This window comes from Delphinus delphis, chromosome X (assembly GCF_949987515.2).
Source record: "Delphinus delphis chromosome X, mDelDel1.2, whole genome shotgun sequence".
NCBI lineage: Eukaryota > Metazoa > Chordata > Mammalia > Artiodactyla > Delphinidae > Delphinus > Delphinus delphis.
In genome coordinates, this window is record NC_082704.1 from 39,009,902 (window position 1) to 39,026,684 (window position 16,783).

At 45.6% G+C, this 16,783-nt stretch overlaps 2 protein-coding genes across 3 annotated transcripts in view; one reads left to right on the top strand and one right to left on the bottom strand.

The window, feature by feature from the left end:
- Positions 1-799: 799 nt before the first annotated feature.
- On the bottom strand, positions 800-2,679 carry ZCCHC18 (zinc finger CCHC-type containing 18). Its single transcript, XM_060001686.1, has one exon. The coding sequence runs from the start codon at positions 2,487-2,489 to the stop codon at positions 1,281-1,283; it is 1,209 nt and encodes a 402-aa protein (XP_059857669.1). The 5' UTR covers positions 2,490-2,679; the 3' UTR covers positions 800-1,280.
- A 1,433-nt stretch (positions 2,680-4,112) lies between these two features.
- The window catches only part of LOC132418921 (thymosin beta-15A), a 30,447-nt gene continuing 17,776 nt past the window's right edge, over positions 4,113-16,783 (top strand). Inside the window, exons 1-2 of one of the 2 annotated variants that reach the window (XM_060002996.1) lie at positions 4,113-4,196; positions 11,273-12,499. In XM_060002996.1, the coding sequence (XP_059858979.1) occupies positions 11,304-12,224 (921 nt within the window). In that variant the 5' untranslated portion in view covers positions 4,113-4,196; positions 11,273-11,303 and the 3' untranslated portion in view covers positions 12,225-12,499. Of the gene's footprint in view, positions 4,197-11,272; positions 12,500-16,783 lie in introns of those variants that run through there. The other variant, XM_060002997.1, reaches the window with a different exon arrangement.

Genomic DNA, 16,783 nt, shown 5'->3' on the forward strand with positions numbered 1-16,783 from the left:
CTGAAGCCATGAAATGGGGCAGGATCAGGTGTCCAGGAAGGTGTCTCCCCTATTAATGCCCTCAGTTCTGAAAGGCTATGTGGGCTTTCTGGCTTTCTAATTCCCCTGTTTTCACATGCCCTGGCATCCAGATTGCTTTTCATCTTTCCCTGGTGATTCCCATTTCTTAGGTCAGAGGGAGGTTAGCTGGGAGTCCTTGGGCTTCTGGTGTCCCCTAGCATGTAGCTAGGGTAAGGCTTGGGCCGTGCCAAGCCTCCTGGTACTGAACTCTCATAAGTAGCTGCTTTCTCTGTAATTGGAGAGGAGCCAGAGGGTAGTGTCAACCCAAAGGACAGTCTTGTTGTTGCTACCAGGTGGTGTCCAGAAGCAGTAGTAGCAGCAATCTAGGGAATCTGCACAGGGAAGGGAGAGCCACCCCTTTCCAAAGTGAACAGGAATGGAGCCCCTGAAATACCCATTTCTCATTTTTGCTCCCAGCCCTGTCCTGTCATCAGATTTCTCAAGGTGCATTAGCTAAGAAAGCATTGGGGCATTATTAACTAGTGGGTGCAAATTTGACTCTGTGATATAGGAGGAAGGTCAGTTGTGATAAGGGACTCTTTGCGAGATAGCTCCTTTCAGCTTCTCTTTTCCTCATCTTAAAATGAGGTTGATAAACCACCACTTCACAGTATGAGCTTCCCCCATTTATAGTTTCTATATGTAGTTTTCTTATTATTTTCCTTCTATGTTCCTAAAAGTAATATCACACATAGAGACAGTAAACTTGATGATTATATATATTAATTGACATAAAAATCCACAACATAGTTTGGTGAAAAAATACACAGAATAGAAAAGCACTTACATTTGATCACTTTTATCTATTATCTATCTAGGTACACAGGAATAGGGAAATATCGAGAAGGACATTTATCCAAGGACTGACAATGGTTATACAAGGATGGAGAGTTTCAGGTAATTTTTACTTTAGTTTTGTATTTTCATTCATTTTTTGAAGGTTTAACAATGACTTATACTCCTTTCACAAAAAGAATAAAGTCATCAAGGAAATAGACACACACACAGAATAGATCCTTAGGCAGATGGAGGGGGGAGCAGGGACAGAGGTCAGGCTGTCCGCTCCATTTTGCTGGTATTCACAACCTCTTCTTCCCCAATGAAAGTCACTTTGTGGATTAATTCATGCACCTAGAATCCTCCCCCACCCCCTCCCCTGTTTTCCCCATCACCAGTCTCTGAATACAGTTAAGGGTTCACTTAGGGCAGGGTCTAGCTCCTTACTGTGGCTCAGAGAGGTCACTGTGTTCACCAGGGACCTCTTTCGACTTCTTCTCCTCTGTGTGTGTCAGATCCTGCAGGGTGATGATCACATTCTCAAACACCTGGGCCTTGTTGCTCTCATTGTCACAGGTTTCCTTTGAGTGGCCCTCATCACCACAGTATGAACAGCGGACTGTATATTTTCTCTTCCTGCCTCTACGTATATCTCCAGGACCATCATTCTTATATGCAGAACCACCACTGGTAGAAGGAGATTGAGCCTGAGAACTGTTTAGGGAATTGATGATCAGTATTTGAGCCTGAAGTCTGGCCCTGACTCTGAGGGGAGGGGCACCTATGGATGTAAGTGGAGGGTTCTGAGACTCCACCAGGATCACATACTCATCTGAGTCATTGAGGGTATCATCTACCTCTATCACGTCGCAATCAGCAGTGCTGATGGCTATTGGCTGGGAGCCCTGAAATGCCACAGGGCTTGCTGCCCTCTCCATGATTAGCTCAGATCTTTTGGGCCGCTTCCGTTTCATAAAAGTGTCATCCCAATCCTCTTCCTCCCTTATCATCTTGATTAACTCCAAGAAATTGGGAAGCCGCTCCAGATCATTTGCATACATCCTGAGAAGATGCTTCAGCCTGAAGCGCAGGTCCCCATTCAACTCAGCCCCTAAAAGGAGCTGATGCAGGCGAGTCTGGTTTGTACCTTTCTCAGCTATGATCCCTGCCTGAATAGCATTCTGGAGCTGCATCTCTAAATGGATCACATAAAGGGAGGTTTTCTCCCCTTGTGCCTGCAAAGTGTTAAAAAATTTACCATGGGCAGTGACACTGCTTTCAGAATCCCCAAACACCAATTTCATGGTGCGCAAGAAATCTGCCACACTTAGGTTGGGGTTGGCCGCCTGCAGCAAACGCATGACCTCCCGCGCGGGGCCCCTAAGGGTTTTCATCAAGCGCTTGAGTTTTTCCTCCTCAGACATATTCCAATCTGGCAGGGCCCCATTGACTTGGATCAGCCAGTTTTCAAAGGTTTCTTCCCCTTGGGCTGGCACCACCCTCCCCGAGAACAACTTCATGTTTCTTTCTGCCATATTGACCCTTAAAGGACCAAGACTCCTCCCTAGGGACTTCAATATGGAATGGGCCCAAGGTGGCAAGGGTGTGTTCTGCCGCCGGCTATTACCCACACGTGCAATGATGCTAGCCATGATGGACGATGATCGTCTATCTGAATATAACAAAATGCTCAGGCTTTTTAGAAAAGCCTAATCTTTAGGAGAAATCCCCAAAGCAAAGTTCCTGGGCTCTGCCTTCCTTCTATCTCAGTAGGAACTGTAAAGAAAAGGGGGTGGGAAAGGTCAGTAAGGTAGTAGACTGCAGGAAAGCAGTCTGCGGTCGCTTTCTTTACCTTCCTGAACGCCCTGAGGTACATTTTCCATTTGTCCACTGCCTGGAAAATATCCTGCAGGAAACCGGCAATTACAACCTTCAGGAGCTAATGGGTGTCCCCATGCTAGCAGGGTGCTTTTCAGAGCTACAACCATCCCCTCCTGCCAGGCCTCCACGTGGGAGAGCAACTGTTGCTTAGAATTCTAGGTGAAATAGTCAGTGTGTGGAGCCGATATTGGGCTCTCAAAATAGAGTGCAATGGTCTAAGTCTCACAGATTTGTGGTAGCAAGTAAGATCTCCATTAAATTCATGGTCTCACGTCTCAACCACATCCCCTTCTCAAAGTTTGCCCTGTTATTTCTCAAGATTCTTATATGAGCTCAGAAACAAGTGCGGGCCTTCATTTCACGTTCAGTCTCTGCAACAGGTGCCTCCGTGAGAAAGCTCGATTCCGAGGTAGGTCTACCTCTGTCCATATGAGGTTGCAGATCCCAGTCCTCAGGACCATCACGGAGGGCAGGGCAGGGAAGGGAAGAAGCAGTCTCACCCCTCATCCTGCTCCCTCGACCTCTCCTCCGCTGTAGCCAGACGGAAAATTCCCTCTCCCACCTTGTGAATACAAGCCAAAGCGACTTCCCCACACCCCACTCCGGGAAATCGTTGGCCTACCAGCTCCGCAATCAGCCGCACAGAATTCAAGTTCGGATTCGGCTTTGATGGCCTGCCACGGAGAAAGGGAATGGGAGTTGGACACGCACACCCACATATCCCTCACCAGGAAGGACCAGGAGATGCAAAGAGGATTCAAGGCAGACAGCTTGCGATTCCCCCCACCCTTCCCGCCCCATTACTACCCCCTGAAAACGCCCTCCCGCCAATCCTGGCAAATCCTACCCATTCGGCAGCATCCAGTGGAACCCACCTCCTTCCTCAGCGCAGCGGGGCCGCGGCAGTGCTCCTTCCCCTGCCTCGCAGTCCCCGATTCCGCAAACGGGGAGCCGCCCAGTCCTGATGGGGCTTTACTCTCTCCTCTCTCCGGGCCTGGCAATCGCGCCCCTTTTCTTTACCTGTGTTGGGCTGGTGGACAGCCCATGCTCCGGCGTGGACAGCTGTGGATGCCGCCTGCCGGTCACCGTGGCCCTGCAGGGGAAAAAGATGACGCCTCCTAAGCAGCCAAGTGACCCGGAGCCGCCAGACAGAGCCGCTTCGCCCAGCTAAGGGTAGCCGAGTCGAGGCAGCGCGGTTCCCAAGGCAGCAGCGGCCGCCCCCGCCCACCCGCTGAGCCCTCCCAGCAGCCGCCGCTTCTTTTAGCCTCTGCCCATTGAGACAAAAGAGCAAGATGAGTCGGGCGGCGCGGCCAATCAACGGGGCGAGGGGGCGGCCTCCCCGCGCAGCCTCCTGCCCGAGGCCATTGCTAGCCAAAGGGGGGAGACGGTCGGCCGGGGCTGCGGCACACAGGCGCGGGAGCCGGTGCGGTGTCAAGTCCAGCTCGGACTCTCGGACTGGGCCGATTTGCATTTTACCCGTGAGTTTGCTGCTTCCCCCTCGCTTCCTTTCTCCTTCTCCCCTTACACCTCTGTGGTCCTCCGCGCTTTGAGACCGGATGCCTTCAACACGAGGTGGGACAGAAATCAAGTGAACAATAAGAGTTCCTCACCTTTGTATAGGGGGAAGGGATGAAAATCATTTACTGAGCGCTTTCTGCGTGCAAACGCGCTTGCACGGACATCTCATTTATTCGTCTCAGCAGCCTTGTGAAGGAGTAGCAGTATGCCCATTTAACAGAGAGGGGACTTAAGCATCCAGTCACTATGGTTAGGAAATGCAGAGCTACGAGCTCACACCCAAGTCGACTTGACTGATTTCAAAGGCTGCCCCTTGTAAACACTCCTCTCTACTCTCAGATTGAGGGTTAGTTGAGAAAAGCCAAAGCCAAAGTGGAGATGGGAAGGCCCACTTGGAACTACTATATAGAACTGGTGAGCAAGGACTATCATCTCCATTTTGCAGATGAGGAAACAGTCATAGAAAGGTTAGGCGTCTTGCCCGACATCATACAGCAAGTAAGTATCAGCATCCGGTTTTACACCCAAGTCTGTTCTCCAGATGCCAACGATTTGCCCCGCTTAGCTGCCTTGGCGGCATTTTTAAGCGGGTGGTCTTAAACCAGCTCAACAGCAGTCTTGGTGTGCTGGTAGTGCTGAGAGAGGGCTTGGGGAGGCAGTGGGAAGAGGGCAGTGGGGAAGAGGTAGGGAACTTTTATGGTACCTATTGTACAGAAGAGGAAACTGAGGCACTTTTCTTTCTCATTTTTACACTACAACAAGCTGCCTGCTTTTTCTTTAAGTAAAAAGTTATTTTTACATCTTATGACCCCCAAAGGAGATAAGACTCAGAGAGGTGAAATGACTTGCCTGAAATTACAAGGTGAAGCCAAAGCTTGTATCCCGTCTCCCTGACACCAGAATCCATGCTGTTAACCAAAGTATGGGTACAAGGCTGGCTGCCTCAGAATCATTTTGAAAAGCTTGTTAGAAATGTAGATTCCTAAGCTCTACCTCTGGGGGATTCGGATTTACTAGGACTAGGGCTGGGGAGGATGATTTATATTTTTAACCAGTGCTGTAGTTAATTCTGAGGTGTAGAGAGGTTTGTGAACAACTGCTGGAGACACCACGTTATGCTGGTGGTAATAAGTAAATGGGGCTGTGGCCAATGTATCTGTCTATACCATATCTGTCGTGAAATGTAACTCCAGAGCAGAGTTTCCTATCTAGGGTCCTTCCTGAAATTGTTTGCAAAGAGTAGAAGTTGGACTCTGTATATTCTTCTGAGTCTTAGCTTTGTAGATTTTCAAATGAGTCTGTGGCCCAGAAATGGTTAAGGACCACTCCCCTACAATCTTTCTTCCTAACATTTTCTCTCTCAACTTGTACTTGAGGAAGAAGTGTGAGAAATGAAACACAATTTGACCTAACCCCCGAACTACAGCTCTCTGCCGCTGATAATAGCTCTTTCATTTCTTGGCTTGAGGACACGTTGCTAGGTTGCCCTTCTGTGATCTCTTGAGAGGACCTCTCCTTTGCTGGATTTGGCATCACTGGCCCCAGAGAAGGAGCAACTCCATGGAAACGGCATGCAGGGCTGTCCAGAGTGAATGGGCTGTGAAATCAGTGGCAGAGAAATCTGTACCATTTTCCATGATTTCTGGTTCTTGAAGAGCAGGTCTTACTTCCCTTAGGTAGATTGTGGTTAGGAGGCCCCTTTCAGGGCTTGTTCTTGACTCCTGATGCATTGAAGCAAGTGAACAATCTGATACCCTTCGACTGCTGTTGGGTTGTCTTCAACCTGCATACTTCACCTTCTCCTTTCTGCTTTCTTATTGACTACCTCAATACCTAGAGTTCCTTGGAGTAAACAATGAACATTTGGAGATGAAGCACCTTCCATCTGAGGACTGTGGGCTTGTTCGTGGATGGAAGAGTGTGGGGAGTTGGAGGGTGGAGGGTGTAGGAAGTAAAGAGAAGACTCGCTTCACACAATCAGGGGTGATGCTAGCAGCAGCTCTAGGGTTTCCTTCAGACTCTTGCTTCTGCTCCCCAATATCATGACATCTGACCCTGGGTCTCTTGCAGATTCTTGTTCTGTGTTTAAATTGGCTTCATCGCCAAAGTAGGTGATCTGCAGTTGGACCTGGTGGGTGTGGGATCAAACAGGACAAAGAATAGATCTTATAGCTCTGACAAAAAATAGTGGAAGGAAACAGATTGTGTACAGGTGCCTGGATTGGGCCATTAGAACAAAGTGAGGGTCTCTTCCTGCAAGACTGGGAGGAGGATTTGCTAAGCTAGCTCCTATTAGATATAGGGCATCCCTGATCTCTGGCCTCGTGTGTGGGAGTGTGTTCTAATTCATGGCTCTAATGAGACCACATTTTCCAATTTCGACAAAGAAACCTAAAAAGCCTGAAGGTTAGAGAGGTAAAGCTATTAGTTGAAGCAACAATAGCTGCCCTTGGCTGCCTGGCTCCTCTGTGCCAGGAACTTTCCATCTGTTATCTTATTTAAGTTTCTCAGCAACACTGTTGAGACAGGCATTGTTATCCCATTTTGCAAAGCCCATGAAGGACGCTTCTCTGTTGTCTTACAAACAAGAAATGAAAAAAAAAATCTTCCTTCATTTTATTTTTTATCAATATTTTTTAATTGAAGTATAGTTGATTTACCATGGTGTGTTAATTTCTGCTGTACAGCAAAGTAATTCAGTTATACATATATATGCATTCTTTTTTATATATTCTTTTCCATGATGGTTTATCATAGGATATTGAATATAGTTCTCTGTGCTGTACAGTAGCACCTTGTTGTGTATCCATTCTATATATAAAAGCTCACATCTGCTCACCCCAACCTCCCACGCCATCCCTCTCCCAATCCCCACCCCCTTGACAACCACCAATCTGTTCTCTATGTCCGTAATTCTGTTTCAGTTTCACAGATAGGTTCATTTCAAACAAACAATTCAGAATGTACTCTGCAGATGACCCAGTGCATTAGACTGATTTCAGCCTTTAAAACAATGTTGTTGTAATCTTACTTATATTACTGGGATCTCTTTTTTTTTTTTTTTTGCGGTACGCGGACCTCTCACTGTTGTGGCCTCTCCCGTTGCGGAGGCTCCGGACGCGCAGGCTCAACGGCCATGGCTCACGGGCCCAGCCGCTCCGCGGCATGTGGGATCTTCCCGGACTGGGGCACGAACCCTTGTCCCCTGCATTGGCAGGCGGACTCTCAACCACTGTGCCACCAGGGAAACCCTGGGATCTCATTTTTAAAAATCAAGCTACTAATATAATTTATGGACCAACTTGTATACCGGGTAATGCACTAAGCATTTTATATACTTCATAACGTGAAACCTTCATGACAATCATTTTACAGATAAGGATACTGAGGCTCAGAGAGTGGAAGAGATTTGGCAAGGGTAATAAAGCTAGGAAGTGGCACAGAGAAATTCAAACCCGGGGCTGTCTGACTCCAGAGGCTGTATCTTTATGCTATAATGCACTGCAGTGGGGAAAACAAGGCCCTCATTTTACATCAGCTTGTCTCTGTCACCCACAGATCTCTCTTCTTCCCACAGCCTGTATCCAGAGCCAGGTACCACTCATGTTTTAGGCATCTGTGCCTTAGGCCTCTTCCTCAGCCTAGAACTCCTGCTGTCACTCCTCCACCTAACAAGTGCCTGCTCACTGGTTAAGGATCAAGTCAGCTGCCCCTCCTCAGAGAAATTTTTGGCTGCTTCCTATCCTAGGTGAAATAAATTGCTCTTACGTTTTGCTCTGACCTTGATTAGTGTACGCTTTATTTTACCTCCCAGTATAGTTTAGCTCATGGTTGACCTGTCTCCCCCACTAGATTCCCAAGCCCTCGAGGGCAGGTACCAAGTCCTGTTCACCTCTGGCTCCACAGTGACTTACCTACAGTGATTTCGTAGATGATCAATATGTGTTTGTGAGCTGGCCAAAGGAATGGCTGAAGGATGCCGGAATGAACAGAGAAATGTAGGGCTGGATCTTGGCGCAGTCATGCAAGCTGTGCATCTGGGCTAGACTGGCCAGGGGAGTCTAGAATCCCCTTGGCTCACTTTACTAGGCTGTAAACATAGGAGACACATTATGGGGTCCAGGGGGTAACTGCTGTAGGCTGACTCCAGACTCATTCTGTGGCCTCTATTTAGAAATTCTTGTTTAAGGGACCAGGCTGTCCTGGATGGTTTATATAGCACCTTTGCATTCACAGAAGAAAGGTCTTCCTTGCCTCTCATGTGAACACAAGATACCACTTCATCTTGTTCTGAGTATCCTGCAGGAGTGTCTGCAGCATCCTCACAGACGATGAGGTCGGGAAGCATCTTTTGTAAAAAAAATATTGTTTACTGAGGCCACCATGCCATGGATGGTCAACCACTTTATCTCATTTTATTTTGTTGATCTTTGCAACAACCTTTTGAGGGAGGTCTGTTGTCCTTAGTTTGTAGCTGAAGAAACTGAGACTGAGGAAGTGTCTTGCCTAAGGTCACACAACTAAGCAAGTGGTGGAGGGAGAATTCAGGCTCAGGTCTGTCTGCCCCCAAAGGCTGGCATTTTAACGGAAAAACACATGGGAGTAAAGTAGACTCCCCCTCCCCCATAAAACAGGAAGAATTAGATTTATAAAATGATGACAGATATTTAAGGTAAATTGTTTCTAAATTATTGTTCAGCTTTAATCCCTGAAAATGACTGGCAAAAATGGCAGAAGGAACCAGTGATGGAAAAAGCACAATTCCTCTATCAAATACTGGCCTGATTTCCCCCACATCAGCCGCCTGCCACATGCACAGTACGAGGATGCCTAGAGAGCATTCCTCCCTGTCTGCTGATTTTACACTCCAAGATGCATTACACTCCAAGATGTCAATATATTTCTAAAGGTCACACAAGAAGTTGATAAGAGAACTGGCACTGAGAATTCTGGTCTGCCAAATTCTAGCCCAGTTTTCTTTCTGCTAAGTCAGCTCTCCCTATACAGTCAATCAACACATGTTTACAGGTTACTTAGGAAAATGTGGGGAGGAAGTGGAACATTACTGCACTCTGAGATAGAAGAGGGGACAAACGTTTCCCTCACCGCCTGACCTTATGTAGATGCAGGTAAAACTTGGGGAAGAAATCCTTGGTAGGAATGCTGGGTAATATCAGGCGCCCCTGTGGCTTTGAGGGCCTGACTGGAGCTACCTCCTGCCCAGGCAGGCGGGAGGGGTCCCGTTTGGCTCCAGAGAGATGGAGGTGGCTGCCAGGGGCCCAGAAGTGCCCCAGAGGGATGCAAGGAGTGGGCCTCTTGAGCCTTTGCTCCTGGCCAGTTCTCAGCTAAAGGGTCCAAGGCAGAGGAACTCTCCCAGCCTCCTTCTGGCCATGAGGGTTAAGGAGCTGAGGCTTAAGGCACATCTGGACTGCTGGGGGTGGGGGAGGGGTGGAGGCAGAGCACAGGAGACTGTGCTCCACCCCCTCCACCTAGAGAGACTGTGGCTGAGGTGGATTGTAAGGTCAGTTGTGGAGTCATGGACAGAGCAGGAGGAAGAACCAGGGAGGAGCTTAAGGGGGGCGATTCTGGAAGGAGAAGCGCTTCAAGGCAGGTTCTGAGTGCGGCAGCCCAGGGAAGCCTGCAGTGGGCTTCTTGCAGTGCCTGGCTCCTAGCCCTCCCTCAGTGCCTCAGCCTGGGGGACCCCCCCTTTGTTTCTATTGAACAGGCTAGCGTAATTAGAGCCTCAACACCCCTCTCCTCTTGGGACCACACAGCCCAGGGTTCTGTGTGAAACTTCTGGGTCTGCAGTTCCTACCAGGCTTCCTGTCGATCTAGATGTGAGTCCCCTGCCCGACCATCATGCCTGTCCCCCACTCCCCGCCTCCCCTACCCACACAGCTTCCTGTTTCTCTCCTCCACACACCATCCCCCGTACATCACACCTGGTCCTCTCACCCCTAGTTCCTTCCTGACAAACTCCCTCAGGTTCTCAGACCTGCACTGAACATTCATTTCTTCTTTATCCCAAATTTCCTTCATGGACCCTGGCTCCCCAGTTACCTTTCATACAACTCCATCTGCTCCCAGACCATTCTAGGGTAGGAGCAGTATTCTGGAATCCTTGAATGGCCTCTTCCATCTAGTCTAGTGGTTCTGAACTGGGGGCAATTTTACCTCCTCCCTACCCACCGGGGACATATGGCAATGTTTTCAGATATTTTTGTCTGTCAGAGCTGGGCAGGTCACAACTTGTGCTACTGGCATCCAGTGAGTAGAGACCAGGATGCTGATAAACATTGCACGATGCACAGGGCAGGCACCTACGACAAAGAATTATCTCGCCCCAAATGTCAGTAGCATGTACGCTGAGAACCCCTGCACTGTTATATAGCTACAGATCTACAAGGTTAAGCTTGGAAACTGTCAGATACGGAACCTTTTCATGCTAAACTTCCAGGAACAGCTAATCTTTCTGTTCCTCAACTGGGAGAGGGGGGCGGGGTGTTGCCATGAAACAGCTACCACATTATCAGGAATCTGCAGAAAGAGAGGCAAGGAGATTCCCCGCTCCCTCAATTTACTACCAACTTTTAGAGAAAGTACTGGACTACAACTTTTGAATGCCTTTCTGTCTCTACAAGATAGTGCCACTTTTTGGAAAGAGAATAGCAACTTATTATTTTAACAGTTTATCAAATGCAAGATTTCATGTGGTGAATGCAGTAACGTTTCGGAGCCCTCCTTTCCCAATTTTATTTTCTTCAACCTTCAACCTTCTTTGAATATGAGAGTATTTGCTGGATCAGAAAAACACTGTAGAGGTGTCTCTGTTCAGCAAAACTGACTGCCTTTGTTTTAATTTAAAGTGGATGAATTCTTTCTTAAGAATGCCCTTGTTTCTCAGAAACTGGCCCCCCAAGTCGCTTGTTCCCTTAGAGCTGAGTTTCTTGGAACTCTGTTTCTAACTAAGCAGTGAAAATGCTCACTAACAGATTTCATTGGTCAGTCTAACCTCTTTTTTTTCCACTCTTGCCAGTCTCTTCCCTCTGCACCCAGTTATCTTCAGCATGGGGGAACAGAACCACTCTCCTGGGAAGGAGCTTCAGCACTGGACACGAACAGAGTCTCCGGGAAAGAGAAGCTGGCACTCCCAGGCCTACGCCCTTGGGGCCGTTTCCAACTTTATGTCTACTTTTCTGACCTTTCCTATCTATAAGGTTGTGTTCCGGCAACAGATCCATGCTGTGGCGGTGTCAGAGGCTGTGCGGCAGCTTTGGCATGAAGGCCCTCAATATTTCTACCGGGGAATCTACCCGCCTCTTCTCTCCAAGACGTTGCAAGGGACTCTGCTGTTTGGGACTTATGATAGCCTGCTGTATTGTCTCTCCCCTGTTGGGCCACACTCCCTGGGACACCGCTGGGCTGCAGGGCTCATGTCTGGTGTAGTGGAGGCTGTGGCACTCAGCCCCTTTGAAAGGGTGCAAAATGTGCTCCAGGATGGTCGCAAGCAAGCTCGCTTTCCCAGCACCTTCAGCATTCTCAAGGAATTCCACTCTTATGGGCTTTGGGGGCGGCTGTCGCTGGGTTACTATCGCGGTTTCTGGCCTGTCCTTCTCAGGAACAGCCTGGGGAGTGCTCTGTATTTCTCCTTCAAGGATCCCATTCAGGATAGCTTGGCAGAGCAAGGCCTGCCCCATTGGGTTCCTGCCTTGGTGTCTGGGAGTGTCAATGGAACAATCACCTGCCTAGTTCTGTATCCTCTGATTGTGCTAGTTGCCAATATGCAGTCCCATATTGGCTGGCAGAGCATGCCAAGCCTGTGGGCCTCTGCCCAGGACGTGTGGGACACTCGGGGCCGAAAGGTGTTCCTGATCTACCGTGGAGGTTCCCTGGTCATCCTAAGGTCCAGCGTGACATGGGGCATCACTACTGCTATCCATGACTTCCTCCAGAGGAGGTATCGTTCCAGGAAAGAGCTGAAAGACTGACTAGCTGCAGGCAGTGTGGCCATGGCAACTTGTTATTCTAAGCTTTCCTGGGTTGGTTTAAATAGCTTACTTCTTTAGCTTGGTCACCTAATACAACTATTCTTTAGAATCTTTCAACTGTCATTGCACTCGAGAAGTCCCCAACTACCAGCCTATTGGGCAAAGACAAAGCCAACAGTGTTCCTTGGTTAGCAAAAGAAATTCACCCCGGTCTATCCACAGCTTCAACAGGCTCAGACCCAGGAAGCCTTTAAGTAACTGGTAACCCACATGAAATGTCATTCCTTTAAGGAATTCACTGACTCTAAAAGATATGAATAAGAGGAAACTCTAAAAGGTGACCTTAATTAGGCACTGTGAGTTCTGGGACCCCTCCAGTTGTCCTCTGGACCAAACTGAGTGGAGGACCAGGAATTCCAATTTCAGAGAACTAAGCTTGACTCTTAGGATGGGGATTCCATAGACTTTCTCAGATGGCTACATTTTCATGACATTGTTCACTACTCCTGCCACCACCACTCTCACTTCTCAAGGCTATGGGTACTAGTTTCAGGGTAGCAGTTATGGCTGGAAATCCTGAGTTAGACTTGCCTCAACTGATCATGTGCCACAAGAACTGAGGGCAGTGGGAAGAAGTGTGGTCCCTGGATGGATGGGAAGAATAGACTTTGAGGGAATAGGTTTAGTTGCATGCAGAATAGATAATTCTACTATAGGTTGATTGGTGTTAAATGCTGGGACATTTTTGATAGCAAGGCAATAACATTGCCTAGAAACCACTTGAGGTTCCCTAAGAAATCTGGAACTGGAATGACTATATCTCTTCATAAATAATTGCATATTTTATTGCTGTGGATAAATATAGTTACTGTGACATAAGTTAAAGATCTGAAATTATAGCCTGTCATTCAGAGCCATTCAAAATATGGTCCTCATAAAACTTGTAGCATTTTATCACACCATTCCCACTTACATAGATCCTATATCCTAGCCAAACTGGACTATTGTTCCCTCCCCAAACATGCCACTAGCTTTCCCATGGCCATGCTTTGGCCCACACTATTTTCTCCACCTGCAATATCCATTCTCCACATGCCAGTCTGCCAAAATCCTTCTGGTTTCTCAAAGCCCAGCTCAGATGCCACCTTCTCTAAGGAGCCTTTTCTGATTATCCCTAACTGAATGTGATTGCCCCTAACTGAATGTGACATTAGTCTCGTGTGATGCCCCTCTCCAATATTCATATGTGGCACTGATTCCATTATGTCACTGATTTCATGTGGGCTGTGTTCTTGATGTTCTTCAATACCTCCTACTAGACTGTAAAACTCCTTGAAAGCAGGGATTCTTGTACACATTTTTAAATCTCCCATTGTGCTTAGGTGCTCAATAATGTTGGCTGAATTATTGAATTGATTATCAAGCTGTGATATGGTCTTTATCCTCAGGGTGCTGTCCCTTGTACATGAAGATAATGTTATTGATTCACTGTCATTAAGACCTGCCTTTGGGGTGTGGTTTTTGCTTTATTAGTGGATTTAGTTTTGTGCTAATGATAATGATGCTGCTGCAGATGATAATAGTAACAACAGTAATTAAAGATGACTTTCAACTGGGACATTTGATGAGTTTGTGTTATTGGTGACATGTTTGTTGTTGACAGCACTGTAGGATCTGAAATTTCACAGAGACATTGCCTAATGGTCCGATTCATTTTAACTCTGGAATTTTGAGGATTTCCAAGATGACATATGTTGCAGTTTTTCCCTTATAGATGATATCATGTAATGATCTCCACTTGCACCTCCTTACCAAACCAAAATTGCCATTTATAATGATCTGACTGTAGATCCTAGCTGTGGGGATTCCTCACTGAATATCAAAGAAATTAAAGACACAGCTATAAGCAATATGAGATCAGAAAGCATTTGCCAGCAAGGTCAACAGAAAATGGCTGGTCCAGAATCGCTGCAGATGAGTTCCCATGTCTGATCCCTGTGCAGACTTAGATGGGGTGGGACAGTACTCTGCTTGCAGATTCAAGTATGGGGAACACAGAGTTTGTACAAGGGAAGGAAAAGTAGAAGAGCAGCTATTTCTATTTAAAGGCTAGCTTTCAGAATGAAAAAAAGTATTTACAAAAATCATTACTTAGCTAATGGCTTTGGTTTTTAAGCTGAAAAGAAGGGGATAAACTCTCGTACTCCCCCACTTTTCTTATTCAAGAGATGCATTTATTTCCAAGTACACTGTCCATTTCCACTTATGTCACTGTGTCAGTCCATGTGTCAGTTCTTCATTTAAAATTCTTATTTAGAAATAATTTTGAACTTCTAGAAAAGTTGCCAGCATAAGTAGAGTTTAAAGAATACCCATAAACCATTTGCTTTATTATTTGAGAACTCATTCTCTGTCTACACACACATGGTAGTTTTTCCTGAACTATCTGAGTTGTAATTTTTAATATTTCTAGATTCAGTATTTGTAGATTCAAATTCTTTTAAAAAGACTAAGAGCTTTATCTCTATGACACTGGCACAGTTATTACAGAATATTAGAAAATGAAAACTCATGGCATATTTTAAAGCTACATTAGTGATAATTGTTTAAATTTACTATATTTGCCTTTTTAAATACTTTACATTATGTGTGTTAATACTTGAAGCTATGCAATTATAAACATGAATTTACAACTAAATCATGTTATAATTGAAATAGTTTATTTTTACAGATTGATTCATATAAAAACCTAGGTAAAATTCTAAAATTATATAGACCAATCAACTTTCCCCATTTAAATCTTCTAAGTAAAATTTAAGAGTGTAATGGTTTTCTAGTAATTTTAAATATCAATATTTAGTTTTGTGGTGTTAATATTATATTTTCTGACATTTAAAAAATGGCGTTTGGACTTGAGATCAATAAAATAAAGAGGTAATAAAAACCTACGTCTGTTTAAAACTTATAAAATATAGAAGTTGACACTAAAGCTACTTGGTACAGAAAGTTGAAAGAAAAAGAATAAAAATCCCTGTCTGAGCTCTGTGTATTTTTGTCTAAATATAAACTACATCAGCTTCCTAACGCTCAAGGTGAAATAATGAGTAACTAATGTATTAAAACTATTATCATAAGTATATGGTTTATGAAGATTTAATTTTGCTTTTAACATTTAGTTTTAAACATTAAACAGCATTATAATTTAACAATGTGTTTGGGATAACTGCATATAGTGTAGTATATTAAAGTTAATAAAATAATGTTGTATAGGAGATAAAAAACATGATAACTCAGGAAAAAAGTGAAAAGTTTTCCTAAAAGAATAAGGTAAAAAATACTGTATTTCCCTATTCTGTTTACTCTCCAACTTCTCTGTTTCTTTCATACCAACTTCCTTTTCCTCAAATCTTCAACACCTCCTCCCCCATCCTCAGTCCCATTTCATGACCTTACTTTCTATTTCATTAGGAAAAGAGAAGCATTCAGAAGAGAACTGCCAGTTAAAAGAACATTTATAAAGCTATTGCCCATGTAATGACCATCCAAGACAAGAAATGCAACATCTTGATAACCCCCACCCCTAGTCCTCCTGCATTCCAGGCCCCTCACTGATGACCTTCCTCCACCCATCCTAGAGATAACTCCTATCCTGACTATTATGATATCATTTCGTTACTTTTCTTTATAGATTTATCTTCTTGTTACCAGAAGGGGGACACCTTCAAGGGCCTGAGAGTGGGCTCTTGTCTAACACTCAGAAATGAATTGTCCGAGGAGACACATATACTGACAAAGCAAAAGACTTTACTGGGGAGGAGCACCTGGGCAGCAGGGTAAGGAAACACAGGAGAACTGCTCTGCCACATGGCTCGCAGTCTCAGGGTTTATGGTGGTGGGGTTAGTTTCCGGGTTGTCTCTGGCCAGTCATCTTGTCTGTGCCCATATTTAGTCTGACTCAGGGTCCTTCCTGGTGGCGTGTGCATCTCTCAGCCAAGATGGATTCCACCGTGAAGGTTTCTGGGAGGTTGGCAGAACATATTATGGGCTGGCATTTCCTCCTTCCTTTTGGCCCCTCCTGAATTCTTCTGGCTGGCTGTAGCTTGTCAGTTCTATGTTCCTTATCAGGACCTCCTGTTGTGAGATAACTCATGCAAGCAGTTATTATCCTGCCTGGCCAGGGAGGGCAGTTTCAGTCAACGGTTCCCTAACATTCCGTATAAGCATCCCTAAACAGCACAGTTTTATTTTACAGATATTTGAACTCTATATACTTTATATACTTGGAATTGTGACTACTTCTTTCATATTATTTGTGAGATTCATCCATATTGTTGCAGGTAGTTGTAGTTATTTCATTTTTCTAAACTGTGATAAATTTACTTTAAAAAGATTTTTTAAAGAGAAGTTTTAGGTTCACAGCAAATTTGAGAGGAAGGTATGGGAGAATTCCCATATACGCCCTGCTGCCACAGGTACATAGCCTCACCAATTATCACCCTCCCACACCAGAGTGGTACATTTGTTACAACTGACAAATCTATATTGATACATCATTATCA

Coding starts and splice junctions, on each gene's coding strand:
- ZCCHC18 (XM_060001686.1), bottom strand. CDS start 2,489: ATGGCTAGCATCATTGCACGTGTGGGTAATAGCCGGCGGCAGAACACA.